Raw genomic sequence first — 24,792 nt, 5'->3', positions numbered from 1 at the left:
TGGTTTCTTATTTGGTACAGAATAACTCAATAAAAATATGAAGATATGACATGGAGTATCTAATTTTACTTTTTGATGATCTACAAAAAATGATATTGTAGCAATAACTAATCACAGCAGTCAAAATAAAAAGTGAATCTACAGAAAGGGCAAACTATCTACAACTAATCTGATAAAAAAAATTATATTGAACTGGATTTAAATAATTGTCCTACTTGCACCTACTAATACTGGCAAATTATAAAAAACAAAATGTAAACAATAATTTGATTGAACAAAAAAAAACCTATCACAGCTTTGTAATTCCTTAGATCTATTTCAGAAAAAAGTCCTTTGCGTCTTTGAAGGTACTCAAAGGTACTATTATTCCAATTTCTATTCATGTTACAGAATTCAGGAAATTCTAAATGAATAAATTGTAAAAACTAATGAATGGTGAGTCTCAGAAAAAAAGCACCTTCAAATACTGTCTAAAGACATTTTCTGAAACAGACCTTAATGGTATAGAACGATTATGGTGATAACTTGGCCATTAAACATGCATTTATAAATCTTTTGTATTTGTAAATGAAATTCTTCTGCAAATATCTGTATTTGTATAGACTTATTTAAAAAAAAATTACAATGTCTGAATATGAAAAAATAAATTCAGTAATTGAAAGTTGTACTGATTAGTTTATAAAGTAATATACAAATCATGAAATAATAACATGGCAATATAAATTAAGTATACTTTTGAAATTTTGTTCTACATGTGTGTCACAGAGACATGCACCTTACATACTTTTCTTATGCATAGATACAGTGTTTAGTTTTGCCCAAAGACAAACAACATTAAAACAGAGATAGATCCCTATCTATCAAATTTATAAATCGTTCCTCACCGCCATATAATTTTTGTTTAGCAAACATTAATCAATCATTAATCAATGATATTGCATTATAATCTATGAGAAGATTTCACTTTACACAAACCTTACAATATTACGGAGCAGTAGGGTCATTTTTTCATATTGCATCATGATTTGGTGTTTTAAATAAATCAGTTACAAATCATAAACTTATCTACATAACAACTGCTTCAAGGTCACCGGTACTAGTAAATGGTACAAAAAATGATTCACTGTGTGTATACAATAATGATATGTTTTTAAACATAAAAATAAGATGTGGTATGATTGCAAATGAGACAACTCTCCACATGAGACCAAATGATGTACAAGTTATTAACTATAAGTCACTATACCACCTTCAACAATGAGCAAAACCCATACCGCATAGTGAGCTATAAAAGGTACCAAAGGACAAATGTAAAACAATTCAAAGGAGAAAATATGTACAAAACAATAAACGATTAAAGTATACTAGCAAATGGTACACAGTAAAGTACATGCAACTTCTAAACTTTAATCAGCTATACTTAAGAATAGTGTTTGCCTGAAGAAAATATTATTAATCATATCACCACAACCTAATTTTGGTTGCCAATTCTTCTACAAGTACTTGAACAATTTGAGATAAATGTTAATTAACATTATACATTAAATACTTTTACTTCAACATTCTGATCTCATCTAAAAAGTCATTCAATTTTTGAAACCTTAAAATTAGTTGCCTTTAAGTGTGTTTACTACTAATAATTTACAATTTGAATTTGAATTTTAAAAGTTAGGGTTATATTTTGCTCTTTTCTTCTTACAGAAGTTTGATTATGTCCTCATTTTGGTTAAAATTCTAGACACATCTTCTAATTTTCCAATTATCTCAACCATAAGCATTTACTGTCTAATTTGTGAATAAGTAAAAATTAAAGAAAAATGTCATTTCTGTTGTGCTTTGCTTGACCAGAATATTTTTAAACTAATGCTGTATCTGGAAATAAATAATTCAATAAATAATAGATAAGTTAATAAATAATAAAATAAATATATAAATAAAAACATGAGCATTAAATAAAAATGTGTTCATTGATTGTGAATTACGGATGGCACAACACTAAGCTATAAATATGGCACATTATTCAAAATATAGGAAAACAAAAATATATATATAGTCTGAAATGTGACAAAAATTAGCTCTTTATATATCTGTTAAATGGAATGTGGACATTAAGGCACAATGTTTAACTTAACATATGACAAGCTATTCAACACAAAAAAAAACATGACAAGCTTTTCATCATAAAAAAATTGAACAAGCTATTCAACACAAAAAAACATGACAAGCTATTCAACGTAAAAAAATATGACAAGCTATTCAACACAAAAAAATATGACTAGCTATTCAACATAAAAATGAAGAAAAGCTATTCAACACAAGAAAATATGAAAAGCTATTCAACACAAAAAAACTAATAAACACATCTTATGAAAAAGCAAGATTTAGCTTTTTAAGTAACTTTAAGATAAAGGTGTTGACATTAACGGCACATTGTTTTACTTAAAATATGGCACATATTTCAATACTCAAAACAACACCAAAAAGACGTCTTTCGTACCTTTATATTGTTAAAACCAGAGAGTTTACTAACTATAACATGTACAACCTATTACAAATTTCTTTCTTTTTCTATTATCAGAACCTTTAGAAAAATCATGACTTCACAAACTAACTGTGGATAAATCTATAGACAGGTGTTTAATTTATGTTTTTCAAAACACAAAATAGTGCTAATAACATCTTTTGTACTTGAAAATATAATTCAGACCACAGACTTCAGTAACTAACATATTCAACCTATAAAACGTCATAATTGAAAAGAGATTGTTGATTATAGATTAAGAAATTTCTAAATCTAGACTGTAGAAAAATTATGTTATAATGGTTTTATTTTAACACTAATCGATTATTGTTGTAAAGTGGGGTGTACTTATAGTGAAGGGTTAAACAGGATCTTAAAATTACAACAGATTGAAAAAATATTATTGGTATTGAATAAATACAACATCACATGCATTTTTTTGAGTTGAAAAATGTATTTTCATCTATTTAGAAGATAATTTTTATACTCAGGTAAATTAATCAATGAGAGATTATTGTATTTATTCAATGGGACAATAGAACTGACAAAAGTTTAAATAGTTTGACCAATAGATGACTCTGTGGAAAAGTTTCATTTGGTTCGCAATAAGTGCATAAAAAATGATTCCCCATCATATCTTACTAGCAAGTTTTATTATGTTTCAGAAAGAAATCCATACCCCTTGAGAAATGCTGTTGAAGGAAACCTCATACTCCCTAAACCAAAAATCGAATTGTTCAAGAAATCATTTATGTATTCCGGACCATACTTGTGAAACAATTTGCCTCTATCTTTACGAAATTTTACAAATGTTAATTCTTTCAATACAAAATAACAGATCATTTATTGAAATCAACCAATTGAAAAAATGTTAAATATTAATTATTTCATCATGTTTATTTTTTCATAAAATTTTGTATGCCATGTATATGTTTGCATTTTGTTTTTGAATGATTTTTTGGGGTTTTGTTTATGCGTTTCTATAATGAGGGCCTCAGGGAAGATTAGTTATATAGCTAACTGTGGAACCCTCATAAAATAAAAGTATTGTTGTTGTTATTATTATAAATTTCTTATATATTTTTCTATATCCAAATCCTTCAGAAAAGATCTGCTTTCACATATTAACCTTGAATCACTTTTAATTTGACCTATAGACAGGTGTTTAATTTAGTTTGACCTATAGACAGGTGTTTAATTTAGTTTGATCTATAGACATATGTTGAATAAAGTGTGAATATAGACAGGTGTTTTATGTTGTTTGACCTAAGAAGACAGGTGTTCAACTTTGTTTGACCTATAGACACGTGTTAGATTTAGTTTGCCTTATTGAGAGGTGTTCAATTTAAATTTGAAATATTTTGTGTGTTCTAATAAGTCTATTTACAATTCTTAATTAATTCAAGTAAAAAATATTTACTTTTACAACCGTTTAAACATATTTCAGAAGTTTGCACAAGAACATACATAAAATATATATAGTACAATTCATTTCTGCTGCCAAAATGTTATTTGTTTAGTAAACTTTAATAAAGATAATGTCCTTAGTAGCATGTTTGTCATGGAAACTGACGAGCATCAAAGATACAACCCTTCTCTTCATAGTCCTCTATCAATTTCTTCCATACTTCATCACAAATCAGTAAGTTCTTGTTCCCTGTTAAAATTGTTATTATGATTGAATTATATCACAAATACATTCAGTATACATTTGGCATATTATTTATATTTTGCTTGATGGCAGCTGAAAACTTTATGGCCTTATGCTTACAAAAAAATGAGATGTTTCACGATTTATTCAAAAGATTAGTAAAGGGGAGATTACACTTTAATATTTGACGTTTCTAATTTCTAATTTTTCATTTCCTGACAATTGGCCTTTTTCATTATTATAAATTATGTTTTTAAGGGTTGAGATTGCACTAAAAGAATCACATATTATCAATCACAATTTGTAGTTATAATTTTATGGTATAATAACTTTCATCCATATGTAAAAAATTACCTGTATTATGCAGGGCTTCCAAAATTATTTTTAGCCAGCCTGACATTTAATATATTATCCCGATTTTAATCCCTTAAGACTAAATAAACAAAAGGCAATTATGGTAATCAGTTGCCGAGTTGGCCATCCCAATGATTGACATTAAAAAAAAAAACAATATTAAACTTTCTTTGATTAAAATTCGAAGTACTGACGTAAACTGTTAAATTGGCAGTGCATCATTCGAAGTGTGCAACATCAGCGTACTTATATCTGCCTTAGACTCTTTATTTGTGCAAAATAACGTTGTCACAATCGTAACTACTCGGCCATTCTTGCTATGCATTTCTTCGTGCAACCAGAAAGGCCGAGTAGTTCCGATTGAACGTTGTCAAAAACTTTACTTTCGTTTTTAAATATAATACCGGTTGTTATCTTGACAATGGTAAAACATGGACCAGAGATAGATAAGTAAATTCTGTGTACGTTTGCAAAGCATGAATGAGTGTAAGTAGCTCTTTCTACGTTAATTCTTCAAAAAAATTGTTCGAAATAAACGTGAGATAAAGGTATCAATGACAATTTAAGCATTTTTTGAAGAAATGAGGATGCATATTTAAATTTCACACCTGCGCACACGTGTACTAGTTCAAACAACGTGGTTATGACGATTTTTCATTTTCACCTTTTAAATTTTTTCATCAAATCATATTTGGAAAAGAATTTCTGATAATTTAAATCTTTTTGACTGAATTAATTAGATGCAAACCGATGAAATGTAAAATAATAACTTTGAATAGACCGATCAATGTCCGGTTCAAAATAGTTTACCTGTCACCTAAACAGGTACATTTCAGCTGTTCGACAACTAATTAGCCTTGATTAAAATGAGAAGGTATTAAAGTAGGGGTTGTTTTGATAGTACTTAATGATCATGTCACTTTTATGACCGGAAATGTGTGGCTGTTAAAGGCAAAAGGTTGGGTTAAAAAGATCGCAAATTATGTTAAATTGACCGTCTCTTAAGAAAGCCTTGAAAACTAAAAAGTAGATGACCGTTTCATGCTTTGGCTAGCCGGACTTTTATCGGACATTATACAAATGTCCGGAATATATGACCGTTTTGGAAGCCTTGGTATTATGTGATTTCTATACACAACAAAATCATCAAAAAGCAGCATTTTTTTTACCGGAAATTGAACAGATTATAAGCTTGATTTTAATAATTTAAGTTGCTCTTTCTTGACTGAGTACCAAAATGTCCTACCAAAAAGTAGGTAACATGTCGAAAAATTATATAAACCAGATTCAAAAGTCGGTAATATGAACAAAGTATATTGTTTGAATTTGTTTCCTCTTTTTTTCTAATGTATACTAAATGTAAACCTATAGAGAGGTGAATTACCTATAATTACGAGTCCCTTCTTAGCTCTTGTTAGAGCTACATTAATCTGATGTCTGTCTGTAATAAATCCAAGGTTCTGTATACACCATCCCTCTGTAGGATTCTTCTCTATCAAGTACTTAGGTAATGATCTAACCAGACTAAAGATCACATAGTCCCATTCACCACCTGTACAATGTACAAAGTAAGGCTTAAAAAACAATAACACCCATAGCCTCATATTCAAAGAAGATAATTCAAAGTGGAACTAAATCCATTCTACTCTACTCAGATCTATCAATATCTCTCAAAAACACATCTTCATAGGATTTACAAAGATGTATAGCCAATTGGAAGCCAATTGGAAGGCATGATTGTAAAGTTTAATTACTCTGATCTATTTAAAATTGGCATACCAAATTTATTTACTGTATGCAATTGTTCATAAGATACTTTATCTTAGTACTTTGTTTCAAGGAAATCCATTAAATCATTTATGGTGAATCATGTCAAAAGGTCTACAGTGAGCTTCTTATTAGAAGAGTATCAAAATCTAGTTTACTAACCTTAAAAAAAGCTATTGTTATGCATATATGGTATCAACAATTAACAAAAGTAGCATTAGGTATCAACCAAAAAGTGTTATATTGCTGTAGGTGTTTATTTCATTATCAATTGTCCCACAGCTTCTTTCAAGATAAAAACCAGCTGTTATGTATAAAAGATCATTTTGAGACAAAGAGAATGAAATAAGCAATACCTTGACTGGAGACAACTGTTGTGACATTGAACTTGTCAAAGCCTTTTTTTGTTATTTCTTCTCTGAGTGCTGTACATTGGGCATTGTACTGAGACATAACATTAATAGTTTCTGGATCCACACCTTCAGCTGTGACCATGTGTCGAAATACTTTTAACTAAATTAGAAATAATAAAATAAAGGTGATCAATGAATTTGAAACAGAAAGTCGAAGTGGTATCACATTTTTAGAACCTAAATTCAAGGGTTGAAAGCTTTTTGATATCTTATCTGGGATATAAAAGTACAGTACTGTAAATTTCAGAAATAATTGTGAGGTTTTAATTGTGAAAAATGTGACTGGTTAAGTATCACAAAAAAAAAAGACTCCCATTCTGATATCTAATACATATATCAGTATTGACCTTTTCCTGAAATCGCAAAAATTAACCTTCAATTTTGGATTGTCATGTGAAATTCGCAATAATAAATGCTCACAATAATTTCTGTATTTACAATATGCTGAAATTCATATATAGTTATTATATTGACCCTTTTAAGGTAGGTATAAATTCTGTTAAATGCACTATAAACTCATGCTGAGGGAGATAACTCCCATAATAGCCTTTAAAATGATTTGTAAAATGCATGCCAATTTTCTACCCTGGAACAGCAGTTAATCATCTTATATTCGTACTAATCAACGTAACTTAACTTGCGAAGCGTTCATACACATTTCTGTTGTAGCTCATTGAGTCAGTGGCATATCCCTGGGGCTTTGGGAGGTGCAGCTGGGAAATGGCAAAATAATAATGGTGAGTAGAATTGCGAACCATTAATAAAATCTTGTTAATGAATAAGTTTCTTTCAGCAAACAAAATACATCAAAATTAGAGGCAATACTTTACAATGAATATTTTAACCTTAAAACTGTATACATGACATGATTTTAACAAGAGGCTCATGAGAGCCTGATATCGGTCACCTGGCTGTAATTTCAGTTTCAGGCATTTGACTTATTTGTAGATCTTACTTTGCTGAACAATTTTGTCATTTACACTTTCTCTCTTTCTATAAGTATATTAAAGATAACACATAACCCAAAACTGTGAAATTTCCTAAAAATTAACTATTTCTGGACAGTAACCCAAAAATAAGTTGTCCTATTGGTCTGAAGATTACTTGACAGGTAGATCTAAACCTGTATAACACTTTCACCTATGTCAGTTTTGCTCTTACTGCTTTAGTTTTTGAGATGAAAGCCAAAAACTTCATTTGACCCCTATGTTCTATCTTTAGAAACTGCCATGTTTTTGAATGGATCAAATTCCCTAATACAATCTATAAACTAGATACCCTAAGGAACATTCAATTAAAGTTTTTAAGTATTTGGCAAAGTAGTTTTAGAGAAGAAGATTTTTGAAAAAGTAATTGGACTTTCACAAAAAATGTAAAAAAAAAAAAAAAATGTTTTAAGGGCAATAACTTCTCAAGGGGTCAATTGACTATTTATTGCCATTTATACTTTCTCCCTATCTATTATAATATTAAAGAAAATATCCAAAAGCAGTAAAATTTAATAAAAATAAACTATTTCCAACAGTAACCCAACAATGGGTTGTTGAACTCATCTGAAAATTTCATAACAGATAGATAGATCATGACCCATTTGTCACTTTAACTCTCTTTCACTTTTCACTTGTTGATGGATGAAAACTTCGGATAGAATTTATAAACAAGATACCCTAAGGAACATTCAGTTAAAGTTTGGAAGTATTTGGCCCAGTAGTTTCAGAGAAGAAGATTTTTGAAAAAGTAGTAGACTTGCACGAAAAATGTAAAAAATAAATGTTTCAAGGGCAATAACTCCTTAAGGGGTCAATTGACTTTTTTTATCATTTGACTTATTTGTAGATCTTACTTAGCTTAACATTTTTGCTATGTACACTTTCTCTCTATCTATTATAATATTAAAGATAAAAACCAAAAACAGTAAAATTTCATAAAATTAACTATTTCGGACAGTAACCCTACAATGGGTGGTCCAATTGGTCTGAAAATTTCCTAGCAGATTGATCTTGACTAATTCTTCACTTAAACTCATGTCACTTTTGCTCTAACTGCTATAGTTTTTGAGATAAAAGCCAAAAACTGCATTTTACCCCTATGTTCTATTTTTAGCCATGCGGCCATGTTTGTTGATGGATCAAAGCTTTGGATCCAATTTATAAACAAGATACACTAAGGAACATTCAATTAATGTTTGAAGGTATTTGGCCTCGATTCTTGAAAAAGTTTACGATGACGACGACAGACGACGACGGACGCCAAGTGATGGCATAAAAATACTTCCTACCACTTGTTCTATTTCTCTGTTATTGCTCCTGGATTGTTCATTCCCTTCCTTTGTCTTTACAGTCAATGTTTCTTCCTCTCCTTCAACATGACAAAACACTCTTGGGATGCTGTTGGATTTCCGCCACATCTTTAGTGGTTTAACTGCTTTGCCAATACCCTCATGAGCTGTTTTTAATTTACCACCATAAAACATTCTAGATGGGAACTCACAAATACTTGTATTCTGAAAAAATGTTTACTCCCCACTTTACATGTACATTTACTGAATGTTCATGTTTTATTATAATTTCTTGTCATCAATTTCTACATTGAGACTTGAATTTACACCATACTATAGACAAGTGATGATTTCCTGCATTTATGAAGCATTGAAATACATAGTAAAAAAATTTGATAAAAAAACATTTTTAATAGTCCTCTTGTTTTTTAAATCCCTAATCGAAATTTTGAGAAATAAGCAGGCATTTCCTAATTTTGTTTTCTATTGTCACCTGGGCTACATATTTCAGCCTTGCAGTTTCGATTTCTTTCTGCCTCTTCTTTTGAACCATATTCAATTCTGAGATTTTGAACTGGTTACTAGTCTCTGGTATAAAAATACTTTCCTTGCTGGTGACATTTTATTGGTTAAGTGACATCTCAGAATTCAATGAACATAATATTCTCATTTGCAAAATATTTACAACGATATAGATATCATATATTGTTCTAAATAACTTTTCTAAATTTTATCTCACATACAAACATTTATGTAAGAAACCACCCAGGCATTTTTACTATATATATAATAAAATATTAATTTTCGCGAACCATTTAGGTCACAGAAATTCCAAAAAATGACATCAGTAAGGAGAGTTGTACAAATGATGTGAATACACAGAAGCCTTGATGCAATGAAGAAAAGGGGTTGACAGGATAAACGTAATCGTTATAAATTTTAACTTCATGGTTCTTATGCAAGCAAATTTAATAAACAATGATTTTATACAGTTGTGTTATTGTTTTCACCTTACATAGGGCTTTATTTCTGATCTCATTTCTGTGTACACAATTCTGAATCTACATATTTCAGCTATATCAATATTAGGTAAACTGTTTACGATTCCATATACTATTATGTTTTAGGGTTTTATAGCTTTAGTGTCGAGTTGGTGTATAGTATTGAGGGCTATCTGCGAGAAATAAATCCTTTTTTCTGATAGGTTAACTAACTTCAAAACCAATATAAAAATAGTTAACACGTATATTTTATTTATCTGAGTAAATTGATCGGAATGTGAATGATACATAAACCTAAAATTCGTTTTGGTCTATCCCAGTGATGACATTTGCGCGGGAATTTAGTCCATTGACATCGTAATATAATTTACTTTGGATTGTAATTATCTTTAGATGTAATGTTACAGGATTTAATGTGAAATTATTTGTCTCTTCTTTTATAGTACACGAGTTTGACGTCAGGTTTTTACACATGAAGTCTCTAGTCTAAAAAAAGCCAGTGACAGAACGATAAACAGATAAGCAACTGTTGAGGGCCAAGTAAGGGAGGTGAAAAAGCCATTATTACGCAGAACGATAAACAGTAACATAGACGGATCCAGGGGGTGGGAAAAATTTGGTTGATTTTATAGGGAAGCAGGGGCGGATCCAGCCATTTTATAAAAGGGGGGTTCCCAACTCGGGACAAAGGGTGTGGGGGGGGGGGGGGGGGGGGGTGTTCCAACTATGTGTCCCCATTCAAATGCATTGATCGTCCAAAAAAGGGGGGGGTTCCAACCCTCGGAACCGTCCCCCCGGATCCGCCACTGGGGAAGCATGACGGGAGTGGGCAACCCTTAGGTCAGTCAGCGGCCACCCCCCTTTTATGAAAAGTTGTGGATCCGCCACTGAGATTTATAAAAGCAGGTTTTCTTTGTGTAGATACCTTAAAATATCACCAACTGTGACTGAGTACACAATTTGATTCATTTTAGCTCATTAGCTGGGCTCACTCGCTAAAAAGGTTCATTGCGGGCCTGCTCACTGGCTAACATTTTACGATATTCATGACTCGTGTAGAAAAGCCGATAATCTATACATGTGTGTGAGGAGTAGTTATCAAGCTTGCTTTCGTCTGTAAAAACTGTCTTAGGCCAAGTTAGGGAGGTGAAAAAGCCAATAATAGAACGATAAACAGATGATCAGGTTTTCTTCATATAGATCCCTTAAAATATCCCCCACTGAGGACACAATTTGATTCATTTTAGCTCACTAGCTGCGCTCACTCGCCATAATAGGTTCATTGCGGCTTACTGGCTAATATGTGTAGAAAAGCTGATAACCTATACATACATGTACATGTATATGGTCAGATCATATGTTTTCGTTCGTCATATGAATTTGTACTATGCATGCCTTTTCAATGGAAATTGTGACGACAGTATGCATTCTAAAACGATTAGAAGAGGATACATATGCCAACCAAAATTTTTCAGCAATGTCAAAATATGTGAGGACACCCTATCAAGATCTATTAAGCTTGCGTTCATGTTGCGTTAAAACTGTTTTAGGAAGGTGAAAAATACCAACAATATAACAATAAAGAGATAATCAATATTGTAAAATATCAATGTGTTGAAAAGCCAATGGTCTACATATATACAGTACTTAAATATGTCAACCATAAAATAAAACTGATTTAATTTACACCACAACTGTTGAAAAAAACCTTTATGTTTATATAACTTATCTCATTCTAGTCCATTCAACTGACAGAATCAGTGTACATTTCATGAACTCTTTAATAACAATAATCATCATGGACTATTCTTCTATTCTTTATAGCAATATCTGTTAGCCATTTAGGGGTCTTTTGCATTCAAAGTTTAGTTTTAGTGGGTTTATTTTGCGAAAAAGAACTCAATTCCAGATCAAAGTTAACATTTTCTATATATTTTGTTGTGTCAAAATGACCTAATGAATATAAAGGACAGTACCCATATAGACCCAAAAATGGTATATCACATTCTACACATGACATTTTAGCAGGAAAAACTGCCATTGGAGTATATAACTTTTAACCTGTGTATGTATAATTAAAATATGATAATAAAATTCATATCTTTTTCAGGACTTCTGATCGAACCATGTACATGTAGTATGGCATGTTTGTGAGATATGGTTTTGGTGGATAGGATGTTCATGAAGGACCTGTAGTACAAAGTATATCACTGGATTGAGCTCTTTGTCTAAGTGTATTATTAAAGTGCTTTGCTTTGAGCTCAGTTCATTGTTATGCAATTCATTCTTTGTGAAATAAAGATTTGACAGACAACTCTCATGTACAAGGATTTGTCAGGGTAGTATCCATTCTATGTACAATGTAAGTAATAAGGAGATAAAAGCATTTTATTATGATTTGAACCAAACATTTTTTGTCCTTTAACCAAATTTAAAAAAAAGAACAAATTTACCCGACAATGCTACACTCGCTACTAGCAATATGATGCTAGGTTGTTTTAATACATCTGTACTGTCTACTGATGACACGGTCCTGAGTGTAAATGGTCATTCAGTATGTTAAAAAAAAAAAAAAATTTATAAGGCCTATCTGGCCTAATTGATTTCTAAAACTATATTTCATTGTTCATGTTCAACATTTTTCATTCATTTGTTTATTTCTTAATTTGTGTGAATTAACATTGTTACAGTAACTGTTTATATTTGTATCCATATAACAAAAAAAATTGAAAAGAGAATAATTTTGCAATACCTTTTTCATATTGAATACTATAACTTTTTTGATATTTAGACATATTAAGTAGATTTTCATAATACCCACTTGACATGCTTGAAATTATATCAGATTACTTTTGGAGCAGTTATGAGTCTTTGAAGCATGCTCACAAAGGTTTTTTTGTTGATATCGTTTTCATATTGGTCAAAACTTTTTTTTGCTTCGCCAGCTTTGGAGGAGATGTTATCAAAGAATTGATAAAAAACAACACAGAAGTTTACTTTCTAGCTCATCTAGCCCCAAGCATCATGTCAGGCATTTTCATTACTAAAAACCAATAAATGTCTTCTAATCTGAGAAACAATTTCGACATTTTAACAAAATATTTTACTAATGATACTGACAATCCACCACAAAGTAATATAAATAGAACCATAAAAATAGTGAGCAAATACATATAAAAAAGATGTGGTATGATTGCCAATGAGACAATTCTCCACAACAGACCGAAATGACACAGAAATTAACAACTACGGGTCACCGTACAGCCTTCAACAATGAGCAAAGCCCATAACGCATAGTCATTTATGTTATTTATGTACACAAAATAAACGAAAAACAAATATTATGTAACACATAGACAAACGACAACCACTGTTCTCAGATATCATCTCCCATTTAAAAAAAAATCGCATGAAAAAATTAACCTATTATGTGTTGCTCTCCTAGCTACAAAATTTATCCAAAATCAAAGATGTGGAAAATATTCTATCATAATCATTTGGTCATTAATGCAATTAGTGTCTCTTCCATGCCCTCTTGAACATAAAATCTAAATATTAAATAAACAACACTCCTCATGCTCAGGTTGGTTGTCATCGTGCAACACAGTTAATAACACCATATAGGAAAAACATAGAACTCCTTTTGTCATATAAAACACTGTCAAACATCCAAATACTATCCACATTCATCTGTGTCCACACTTGTTAAATTATTAAAATAAAGTACTTCAAATCCAGCTTTTTACAGTAATATTATGTATAGGGGAAACAAGTTTAAAAAATTGTTCTTCCAATATTTTGTTGAAGTTGAACAGATATTTTGTAAATATTATGATATGTTGTTGATCAAACATGATGTATTGTTTGGGGATTAATATCAGTCACTAATATATAGTATTACCTTTCTTTTCTGTTAAATGTTTCTTTTGTTTTTCTGCATTGAAATTATTTAGAGATTTACTCTGAGCATTGCACAAGATTGGACATCATGATGATAGTGTATGAAATCTAGTTCACAGTAAATTGGTCAATTTTAAGATTAAATAGGGTGGATTGATATCTAAAAAGAAATATGCCAATGCTTTGCAAAGTCACAATTATAACTTTTTTAATAATGTTCATAAGATGGCAGACAGACTTTCAAAAACATGTACAGAGGGAATGATGGAAAGGACAAAGAGAGCATCTATCTACAAACTTTTAAGGGAGGAATTACTTATTTTATCTTTTTACATTGTAACTTATTATATACTGCCGAATGAAATAAGGGTCAACTTGGTCTATAGTGCCAATAAGTGGGTACAACAATCCTATTAAAACAGCTTCAACAACATGGTGGAAAACATTTTTCTGGTTTTTCATTCCTTTTTTGGGATTTTTTGTTAGACATCATAACATACTGAGCCTACGATTTCCCTGCAAATTGGTATCTGAGGAGCATAAGATTTCCAACAATTTTCTATATCTGATTACAAAAAAGTAACCTTTGGGAGCTCTTCAGGTAGCACCTGCCGCATATAAGTCTTTGTATAGATGAATGAGTATGTAATTCATTATATTCTATATTTAGAATTTGCTATATTCTTACCATCCTATACTGTTGTTCCAACATTGTCATCAGAGAACGGTCAGTGGAATATCTCTCAAACAAAGATTTCTCTAAACCTAGCTCGGATGCCTCTCTGCTAATAATAATTGGACGTAACTGTTTGTGATCACCAATAAGGACAACCTGAGTGGCATGTGTGGCAATGATTGGAACCATACTCTCTGGCTCAGAACACATGCCACATTCATCAATGATGACTTGAGCCACTTGATCTTTTGTAGCAGTCAACAACCGTGGATTACCTGCCAGGGAGGTGGTACAAAATATGACATCATAATTATCTAACTCCTCTACAGTAGCATTGTGAAGCAAATGTTTGTATTCATAAATGTCCTGCAATTTTGTGTTGACTGGTTTTCTTAGCTCATGAGGCACTTTCTCATTTTCTTTTATTATAATGTTGTCGGCATGAAACTTAGCATCAAACTCTTGGATTTTTGCTGCATGAGGCTTTCCGTCTGATCGAATGATATGATGAAGCACTACACCCTTCTCATTTAATAATTGATCTGATTGCGCAGACCTCATAGACCTACTGGAAATAATAGCACGGCCAGGTACAGGAAAGTCCAGGTATTCATAAGCGCTAGCGTACATTCTGACTATTTTTGGAGCCTTGTCTCCAAGTTTATTCACTACCCATCCTGTAACCAAAACAAATAGATTACAAAATGTTTTTTAAAATACTTTTGTGCTGTTAAAAATAGTGAAAATATATAATATAGTTGAAGTTATTTTATTCAAATCAAATAAATTTAATTAAATGTTTTATGCAGTTTTAAAATTTAAACTTTTTTCTGTTGCTGTTAGGATCTCTGGATACATTTTGGAGCTATCTGGACTGATCCAAAGTCTTTAACCCTGCCAAATTCTATGCCTGTCCCAAGTCAGGAGTTTGACTCAGGACCCATTATTTTGTACTTAAATTAGGCCGTTAGTTTTCTCCTTTGAATTGTTTTACATTTGTCATTTCGTGGCCTTTCATAGCTGACTATGTGGTATGGGCTCTGTTCATTATTGAAGGCTGTACAGTGACTTATAATTGTTAATTTCTGTGTCGATTTGTCTTGTGTGTAGAGTTGTCTCATTGGCAATCATACCACATCTTCTTTTTATATTTGATACTTTTTATTTTGCTGAGCATTTCATGTATTCTTGTCTCTTTAATATCTTTTGTTAATCAAGGTATTTAACATATTCTTGTCTGGTAACTTTTTCAACTGAACACTGTATCTGTATTGTTATGTCTATGACTACGTTTAATATAAACGTTATAATGCTATATTGTAAAACAATTTTAACATACCAAAATATCATTTTCCCAATATAATTATATTAGTGTAAGAAAACTGAACAATTCAACATTGGTGTAAGGAGTGGAATATGAGGAATTCAATTCATATTGCAAGATCTTAGTCTCAACCAGGCCCCAATTCTAATTTTGACTTTGATACTGAACATATAAATTTTCATCATGATTATTTTGGTTGGTAATAACATTAAATGACCATTGTTAAAGGTTGAAATAACCATTTTGTGCAAAATTAGGTAACCACTGAAACCAGTTAAATGATATATAAAACAACCTTTGGGATGGTCTGAGAGTGTCCATTAGAGAAAGTTGACCACTGAAACAAGGTGACTGTTATGGCAAGTTTGACTGAACTTGTATGTAAAAAAAAGATATAACTGTCAATTATTTTACTTCACTATTCAGAGATAAAAAGTTCTGGTCCAAAGTTATTGTCCAAACATGGCTGAAGGTGAGACATAATTACACATACTTGCTACTAGATCAACAGATTTATTTGATGGTCCACAGAAAATCACTCGTCTTCTTTTTCCATCTCTCTCCTGTGCTAGCTTGTTCAACTTATTAAATAAATACACAAGTTTGACTCCTGTGAAAGTCTTCCCTGTTCCTGTAAAACATATAAAAAATATATGAATACTGAAGAATAATTTGTAATTGTAATAGTAAGATAAAAAGCTTTAGAACCATTTCAAACTTTGAAGGTCTTATTTGTGTGAATAATTAGAATACTGTAAATTCAGAAATTATTGCAAGGTTTTTATGAATGTGAATAATGTGACTGGGTGAGTATCATAATAATAAGAACCCACATTCTTATCTCTATTGTATGCAGCTTTTCAAAAAGTCGCAAGAATAAATGCATGCATCTATTTTAATGTTGATTGACAGAGGCTTTCCAAAAGTTATATTTAAATACTGCTTATGTTTATTGAATAATGCACAGTTATACCCCAATGGGGTATAAAGCAGACATAAATCAACAAATAAGTTTACAATACACCATAAAAAACAATAAAAGAACAAAACATTATATACATATGTATCTATCATGCAGTTGTTGAGGCCAACCTCCTAATTGACCATGACTTTTTAACAAATGGAGCAGCATACTGCATAATTGAGGGACACGAAAAGCATAAAACCAATTTATCAAATACTGATAAATCATCAAAAGAAATAAAGTAGTCAAAGTAAGTCAAGCTTTAGCTTTGTTTATTACATAACTGTGTAATTAAGATGTCAAATTGTAACATACCTGGAGGTCCCTGAATTAAACTGAACCTAGAATTCAGAGCTTTTTTGATAGCTGTATGCTGCTGTGTGTTGTTGGCAGGAAAACCTAGTATATCAACTTCATAACTTATGGTTCTACAAAGTCTAAGATGATCCTGATCTGGAAAAAAAACCCCAAAAAATTTATTTGTTGATGCAATGTTGCCAAAATGTCACTGATTACTTTAATATAAAAAATATGCATCATGCTAAAAATATCAAAATATGTTGGGTTTTTTCAACAGGTGTTTCCAAGAATCTCTGCATATTTTTCAGCTTGATATCATAATTACTGAAAAATGAAAAACAAATACATGTATTATTTCTGCAGAAGAATGATTACATGTAAAATGTTATTATACCATATCCTTCTCAGTTTCTGTTACTATGTTCCTGGAAGGATTTCTTTTTGGACAGAATCTTGTTACATGGAGGGTTATTAAAAATAAATTTAGCAACATAGATTTGGACTCTAAATTGTGTTATTTTCAACAAAAAAAAAGATTACTTGTATGGCAATTTTTATGTGATATTTGATGAGTTGACAATGGTTGAGTACCAATAAACATCACTTAAGAACCTAGCCACTCACAATAGAAATTTTCTTATATATGAACATGAATGTCATATATTGCTGTTTGGTAGTGAGAAGAAAAAGTTAATGAACAATAGCCACCGTCATAAATCCAGAGCTCTAGAAGCTCTCCTTCTTTCTCAAATTTAAATTTATGTCACTTGAAATCAACATAGAATTAAAGTTGAAAATCAACAAACCCCTTCTATCTCTTTTGAATAAAACTTGCATTTCAAAACAAGCTTATATAAAATAAAAAGTATGATTGCCAAGAGACAATTCTCAAACAGAGACCAACTGACAGAAGATAACAACCATAGGTCACTGTAAGGCCTTCAACAATAAACAAAACCCATACGGCAAAGTCAGCTATAAATGAAAGTTTTCAAAAATCAAATATCTTCAAAGGACAAATTCCTGATCTAAATTGGATGAAACAAAACAGTAACTGGTCCTGGACCAGTACAGCTATATTTAAAGTGAATATTTATCCAATTTCATTGCACAAATTGTTGTGCAATCATTTGCAAATATCATTATTGATTTCTGGAAATCATAGCCGACGTCAGCACATATTCATAAGCAGAACTTATGAAGTATGCTTAAAACTTTTGAAGATTTGTCAATCAAATACACATATAATCCAGATCTATTTCAATAAATAAGTATGATATGCAAGAACACATAAACTATGTTGTATAAACTCTTAGAAACATTCTATATACCTGAGGCACTGATAGTATGTCCTAATGCAATATTCTCAGCGAGTTCACTAGCCTGTCCCTGTCCTAATAGTTTGATGTAACATTCTATTCTCCTACAAAGAACAGTGTTTATGGCTAGATGTCAATATAAAATTGTCTTTCATTGGTTGAAACACAGCTGATAGATATAAGAAGATGTGGTATGAGTGCCAATAAGACAACTCTCCATCTAAGTCACAATACATTTTTGATAGTTATTGATAAAATATTTAAACTGAACATACTAGTTGCAAGAAAAAAAAACAGTTTACACAGGTATGGTTATTGTAATAATCTTGTGTGATTGTTTACCAGTGTTTTCAAAGCATTGATGTGCAAACAAAACTAGAATCAATTTACACACAGTACAAATTATAATATATCTAAAACAACCGTTTTAATTATTTGCTATAATTTTTTGCTAGAACATTGATTAGGGAATTAATATAAATATCAAAATAAAAAATACCCTCAGCATACATCATGCGTATCTTGACTCACAGGCTGTTTGATTTTCAAGTTAAACATTTTCAAGAATAAGAATTAGCAAAAACATTTAATACAAGGAGAGAATTAGAGCTAATTTCCTAATGCATGCAGAGCAAGACTTTGGTTAGCTTGCTTGCTTTGTTTGTATATTGTACAATTGTAATTGGGATAATGTTCAATCAAATTTTAGTATGATCTATACAGTTTTAACTATGCCAATATATATTGTTTGACGATGTCAATCATAATTACAAAGCTTGAGTAAATGTTTATACAAACAAAGCAAGCAAGCAAGTAAACCAAAGTTTTACTCTACAAGCATTAAGAAATTAGCTCTAAACAAAAATAGGTTTAAATATATACTGTATTAAAGTAAATATAAAATTGAGAATGGAAATGGGGAATATGTCAAAGAGACAACAACCCGACCAAAGAGCAGACAACACCTGAAGGCCATCAATGGGTCTTCAAGGCATCGAGAATATACTTACCTGAAGACTTTAGGCTTTAAAATGAGTTCTATGGAACATTTATCATCAGATGTTACTTCTGTCACAGGTGGTAAGGAACTGCATTCATGCAACTTGAAAACAAGATCAATTTCTAGAACCTTTTTAAAACACTCTCTTCTTTTGCTGAATTTCTTGGTCCTTATTTTCCTGGATTTCAACAGTTCACCATGAGCTACCCAAATGTACTGGCTTTGTCTTGGCAGGCAATTACCTATTTTTGCCTTGACATTTTCTGGTAGAGGCCTTTTCAATTTAATGCATAAAAAGTGAGGACTCAAAATATTTGTGTACTTTGGTTTCTTCTTCTGTGAGCTGCCATCTTGTGACCTGTTTTCAGTTTCTTTATTTTCTCTTTCTGGGTCAACAACCTCCAATCCAGATGCTGTACGAGTCTTACTTTCTTCTGGATTTGTATCAAAAGACAAATTTTCCCTCTGACCTACATTTGACATTTCTTCTTCGGTATCTGTTTCATTTGCTGTACTCATTGGGGTATCCTCTTCCTCAGGGTTAATTCTCTGCTCTGCAGATTCTTCTATAATATTCTCTGTCCCATCATCAATCCCAGATGATAGTTTTTCTATATCTCCACTAGAAATATCGATATCTCTGATATCACAGAATCCCTTTGTTAAGACAAATCTCCCCCTTCGTCCCCTAAATTCTACTGGGATGTCATTTATAACTGCTGTATCTTCATTGTGCACTGCATTGAGGGTTGCTTCCATTTCTACAATAGGTATCCAAGTTTTGACATAATCCTCCAGCCTGGAATATGTTGGCTTTGTATGCAACTTCGCATATCGTAGCAATGTTTTTATTGGGTTATCAAAATGGTCAATGCAGAACTTAATATTTTCTGTTACGTCAAGAACCTGAGGAGAAGGTGTCAAAAACCCACGATTCAGACTTGCTGACATTTGAAGTTGGATGATTTGTCCATGATGGTATGGTACTTGAAATCGGCATCTATGCTCCACAATGATTCCCTGTTTAACTTCTGAGCTAGCATCAGCCACACTTCGTTTGAATGAACTGACAGTATCTTTATCAAGTAAAATATTATTTATTGTTTGTTCATGGTCTTTAAACTTGTAGAGCATATCTTTTAAATCATCAATCTTTTCTTCCAAAATCAACTTCAAAATAGTACTCCAATGCTCCTTGTACCTTACAAAAGTTGTATTTTGGTGTGGAAAAATTCTTAGATAAGGCGAGAAATACTTCTTTTCAGACTCAAATCGACTTGTTTTAGGTTTTCTGCATGCTCTATGTGTGTAATTGTACAATCTTTTCTCCCATTTCACTACAACCATTTTCCTGTCTTTCTCATATTCTGTCATACTTTGCATTTCAACATCATCTTTTTCCTCTGGTTTGCAAGCGACATCTAACAGTTTGAACTGGATTTCTTTCCTGGAGATTGGGAGTTTTTGTAAACCTGGTATGACAATTTTGATTCCGTTATCTGATATTTCTTTCACAAAACCATTGAATAAAACAGGATTTCTCTTGAAAAATCTACCAAAAATGAACTGCTTACAACCTTTCTTAAACTGGTTTGCCCTCTTTGTAGCATCATTTATGGTCAAACATAAATCTGATATTTCTTGAGGGTCATAAGGAGATACTGCCTTCATCAGCATTGCAGAGACAAGTCTATGTACAATGAGATCACTGTATCTACGAAGTGGAGAAGTAAAATGGACATAAGATTTTTTTCCCAGGGAGAAATGGATGCCTTTTTCTTGATTTGCCAATATCTCTGTAGAACAGACATACTTTGATGATTCTTGAAACAAGTTCCACTCATGGTATGCCAAAGCTTGTTTAGGATGCAGAAAATCAGACTGGATAAGTTGCTTGATTCTGGATATATTTTGTACAGTTTCTGGCACCAAATCTTTGATCTCCTCCAAAACCCAAGTCTGGACCGGTGTAAGTTTCCTAGTTCTCCCTTCTGGTGGAGAATGAAAGACAGAAATCGTGCCTCTTGGTGTGTGTCTTGATTGAAGACCAAGAATGTGATGTATGTAATGTTGATTTACATTGTACCAGTTGTCAAACACTTCATCAGCAGGTGTCTGTTGACAGAGAAGGGGAACACTTCCTGGATATTGTTTTCTCAAAAGTTGGGCAATACTATGGTTTGTCAGTATCATAAATTCTTCAACTAAGGAATGTGCCTGATATGTATCCATGGGATTTTCATCCTCTGAAACATCTATTTCTACTGGCCATGAAAATGAAGCATGCCCTAATCTGTCTTCTTTCAAACACTGGGAAAGTTTATACAACATTTTTACATCCTGAGCCAATTCAATTGGTTGTTCTTCTAATTTGTCATCTAAAATATTTTGAACTTCTTGGTATGTAAACTGTTTACAAGATTTAATGATAGATTTCTGAATGATTGGCATTGATTTTGCAAGATTCCCTTTCTCATCAAATTTAAAATATACTGATATAACAGGCTTTTTCTGATTTGGTAGCAAACTGCAGATACTTTCACTCAAAGGTTCAGGCAGCATAGCAAATGGACGGAATCCTTTACCTGGGTAAAATGTGACACATCTAACCTGTGCTTCTCTATCCACTGGATCATTTTTCTTGACAATAGTTGACACATCAGTTATGTGTACCCCTACCTTATAAGAACCATCTTCCTGCCTTTCAACAGAGAGGGCATCATCTAAGTCTTTTGAACCTGGTGGATCTATGGTAAAGATCCTAAGATTGCTAGTTCTGTCTAGGTAATCATTAGTACTGAAGGCCTTAGCTTCTTTGAATGCTGCCTTAATGCCTTCAACAGTGGATTTTTCATAGAAATAAGGCACTTGGTGTTCTTTGGACATTATTCTTATTCCATCATAAGGATTTTGTGAGCAATGAATGACATCAATAACTGCTGCCAAGGGATATATTTTATTGGGTTTCCATTTTATAAAGGCAACAATAAACAACCATTCTTCTCTCTCTCCTTCTTGAACATCATGATAGCGCAAAAAGCTAACGGTTCCTTTGGTGGCATCATAGTTATAAATCTCAACTCTAGATTTACGAATATGCTTAAATTTTCTGTTAACTTTGGAGTGTAAAATATGTAATTTTGGAAGAGTACGACAGAGTGGTTTCATCAAATGTCCTTCCCTAAGATCTAAAAGACATACAAACACAGGATGGTCAATATCTTTGTAACGATGTCGTTGAAGAAAGGAAACTACTTCTCCATGAACCTTCCCGCCAATTTGTTTTGAGTGAATCTGAACTATTACTGTATCATCCGTAAAGGTTTGACCACATTTTGATCGTCCAATGATTTGAATTTCCTGTATTTCATCCGTTGGTTCAACTGGTGTACAAACAGCTTGATGAGCTGATTCAATACTGATAGTGCATTTTTTATATATCTTTGGTAACTTTCGACATTGATCATCAAAATTTTTATTACGAATGTCACGGTACATTATCATCTTTCCTTTGAAATAATGAGATCCAACAGATTCAATACATTCCTCACTCAAATCCAAACCTTTCTGAAAATATTCTTTTTCCAGAATATTTCTTGCTCTGAACTGTCCTGAATGATAACTTAGGCTTCTTTGAAAATATGTTGGTTCTTCTGGAGACTTTTCCTCAATGTTGTCTTCTTCTTTCTCCAAATCAGAGGCTGAACTACACCAATCACTACCAGAATCAGAAACATCATATTCTGATCCACTAAATTCATCTGCAGACAAACCAGCCATTGACATAGTTGTACAGCTGGTCATTGATGATATATCAGACATATTTTCACTCCGATTTTCTTCCTCTGAAAATCTCATTTCTTCATTCATTATGAAGTCTTTTCCACTTTTATTGTGACCCTTTAGATACTGGTGACCTCTTAAAGCTTGACGACTATCGTTTCTCCATTTTTGAATCATGTTAAACTTTGAAGACGGGCTTACTGCGAAACTTGGTAATGGCAGAGTACCAGAACTCTGTGATGAACTACTCTGATCTGTCAAGATTCCTTTCTTTCTTCGTAATGTCTTTGTTTTTCTTCTTATTTTAATCTTTCTACTTCTAGTTGAGCCTGATGATGCAGTGTCATCATTAGAACTTGCATCGGACAATGCTGAATATTCAGAATCGGCAATACTTTGGGTATCTGACCATTCATTTCCAACATCATCAACTTCAGCTTCAAAATCGATGTTTGCAGATTCCACTAAATCTATAAGTTGACCATAGCTGTAGCCTGAACTTTCTGTCAGTGTATTTCCAGAATCTAAATGGAATAACAAGATTTGTAAATAATAAGTTGATAATATTTTACTTTATTTTTCAAAAACTTTCTCAATTATTAACCTATTAAAGTTGAGTTATTATCGGGTGATAAGTTTAAAATACATGATAACAAAAATGTAAGTTAAAAATGTTTACATCAAGACAATAACACAATAAAAGCAGGAATGACATCTAGCATACAAAATACCCTGACAAATGTCTATACCATCTACCAAGTTTTCAATTTATGGTCATACATTTACATTAATTTCTAAAAAATCAAAGAACTGCCATCAACACCAAATTATAAAAATAAAATAAAATAAACTGTTGACGCATAGATATGTCTCATGTTTTGTAATTTTGATAGTACATGTATAATCCAAATTCAAAGTCAATGAACCATGTCTGAAGGTGAGGGTCAAATAACCTCCATGCAAATGAGAAATGACAATGCATATAAACTTTAACTTGTAAACTACATGTATGTAAAAGTTTCAAAGTCGAAGACCATGATGAGGGATAGGTGCCATATTATCTCCATGAGACTTGAAAATGCTAATACAACTGCATATCAAATATCATTGACTTAACATTAGTGGTTCATCTTAAACTGATCTTATCACAAACTTTAACATGTAAACAATGCAAAACATTCTAAGTCAATAAACCATGACTGAGGGGGGAGCCAAATAATCTTCATAGAAATGAGATGTGATAATGCTAATACATCTGCATACCAAAAATCAGACCTACCACTAATGGTTCTCTTAAGGTTGCACTTCTGTAAATATTCCTATAGGAACTCCTTTTACAGCTAAAATTGAGCCACTTTTACTATAAAGTTTTGTAAAAAATTATATCCTAGAATGGAAAATTTATATGCACAACTATTTTTTTCAAAGGTCAAAACATAGGGCTGTGCGGCATATTTTCAACATTTATATGCCTCAAACTTCTAATAGTTTAAACTTATACTAAAATTATGTACTACCCCCTCCCTTCACTTTGGGTCTTC

The 24,792-nt window shown here is 31.9% G+C and overlaps 1 protein-coding gene across 1 annotated transcript; it reads right to left on the bottom strand.

Annotated features, from left to right (window-relative positions):
* Nucleotides 1–1,335: 1,335 nt before the first annotated feature.
* On the bottom strand, nucleotides 1,336–23,807 carry LOC127727069 (helicase with zinc finger domain 2-like). The gene is made up of 9 exons (XM_052234484.1): nucleotides 19,479–23,807; nucleotides 18,481–18,572; nucleotides 17,165–17,302; nucleotides 16,379–16,516; nucleotides 14,574–15,238; nucleotides 8,985–9,209; nucleotides 6,650–6,806; nucleotides 5,911–6,078; nucleotides 1,336–4,178 (listed from the first exon to the last, which is right to left on the bottom strand). Exons 1-9 carry the CDS (start codon nucleotides 23,426–23,428, stop codon nucleotides 4,081–4,083), a joined length of 5,631 nt encoding a protein of 1,876 aa, XP_052090444.1. The 5' UTR covers nucleotides 23,429–23,807; the 3' UTR covers nucleotides 1,336–4,080.
* Between the last annotated feature and the right edge of the window lie 985 nt (nucleotides 23,808–24,792).

Source organism: Mytilus californianus, unplaced genomic scaffold, assembly GCF_021869535.1.
Source record: "Mytilus californianus isolate M0D057914Y unplaced genomic scaffold, xbMytCali1.0.p SCAF_19, whole genome shotgun sequence".
NCBI lineage: Eukaryota > Metazoa > Mollusca > Bivalvia > Mytilida > Mytilidae > Mytilus > Mytilus californianus.
The sequence above is the reverse complement of the archived record's forward strand: the minus strand, read 5'-3'. Positions and strand labels throughout refer to the sequence as shown.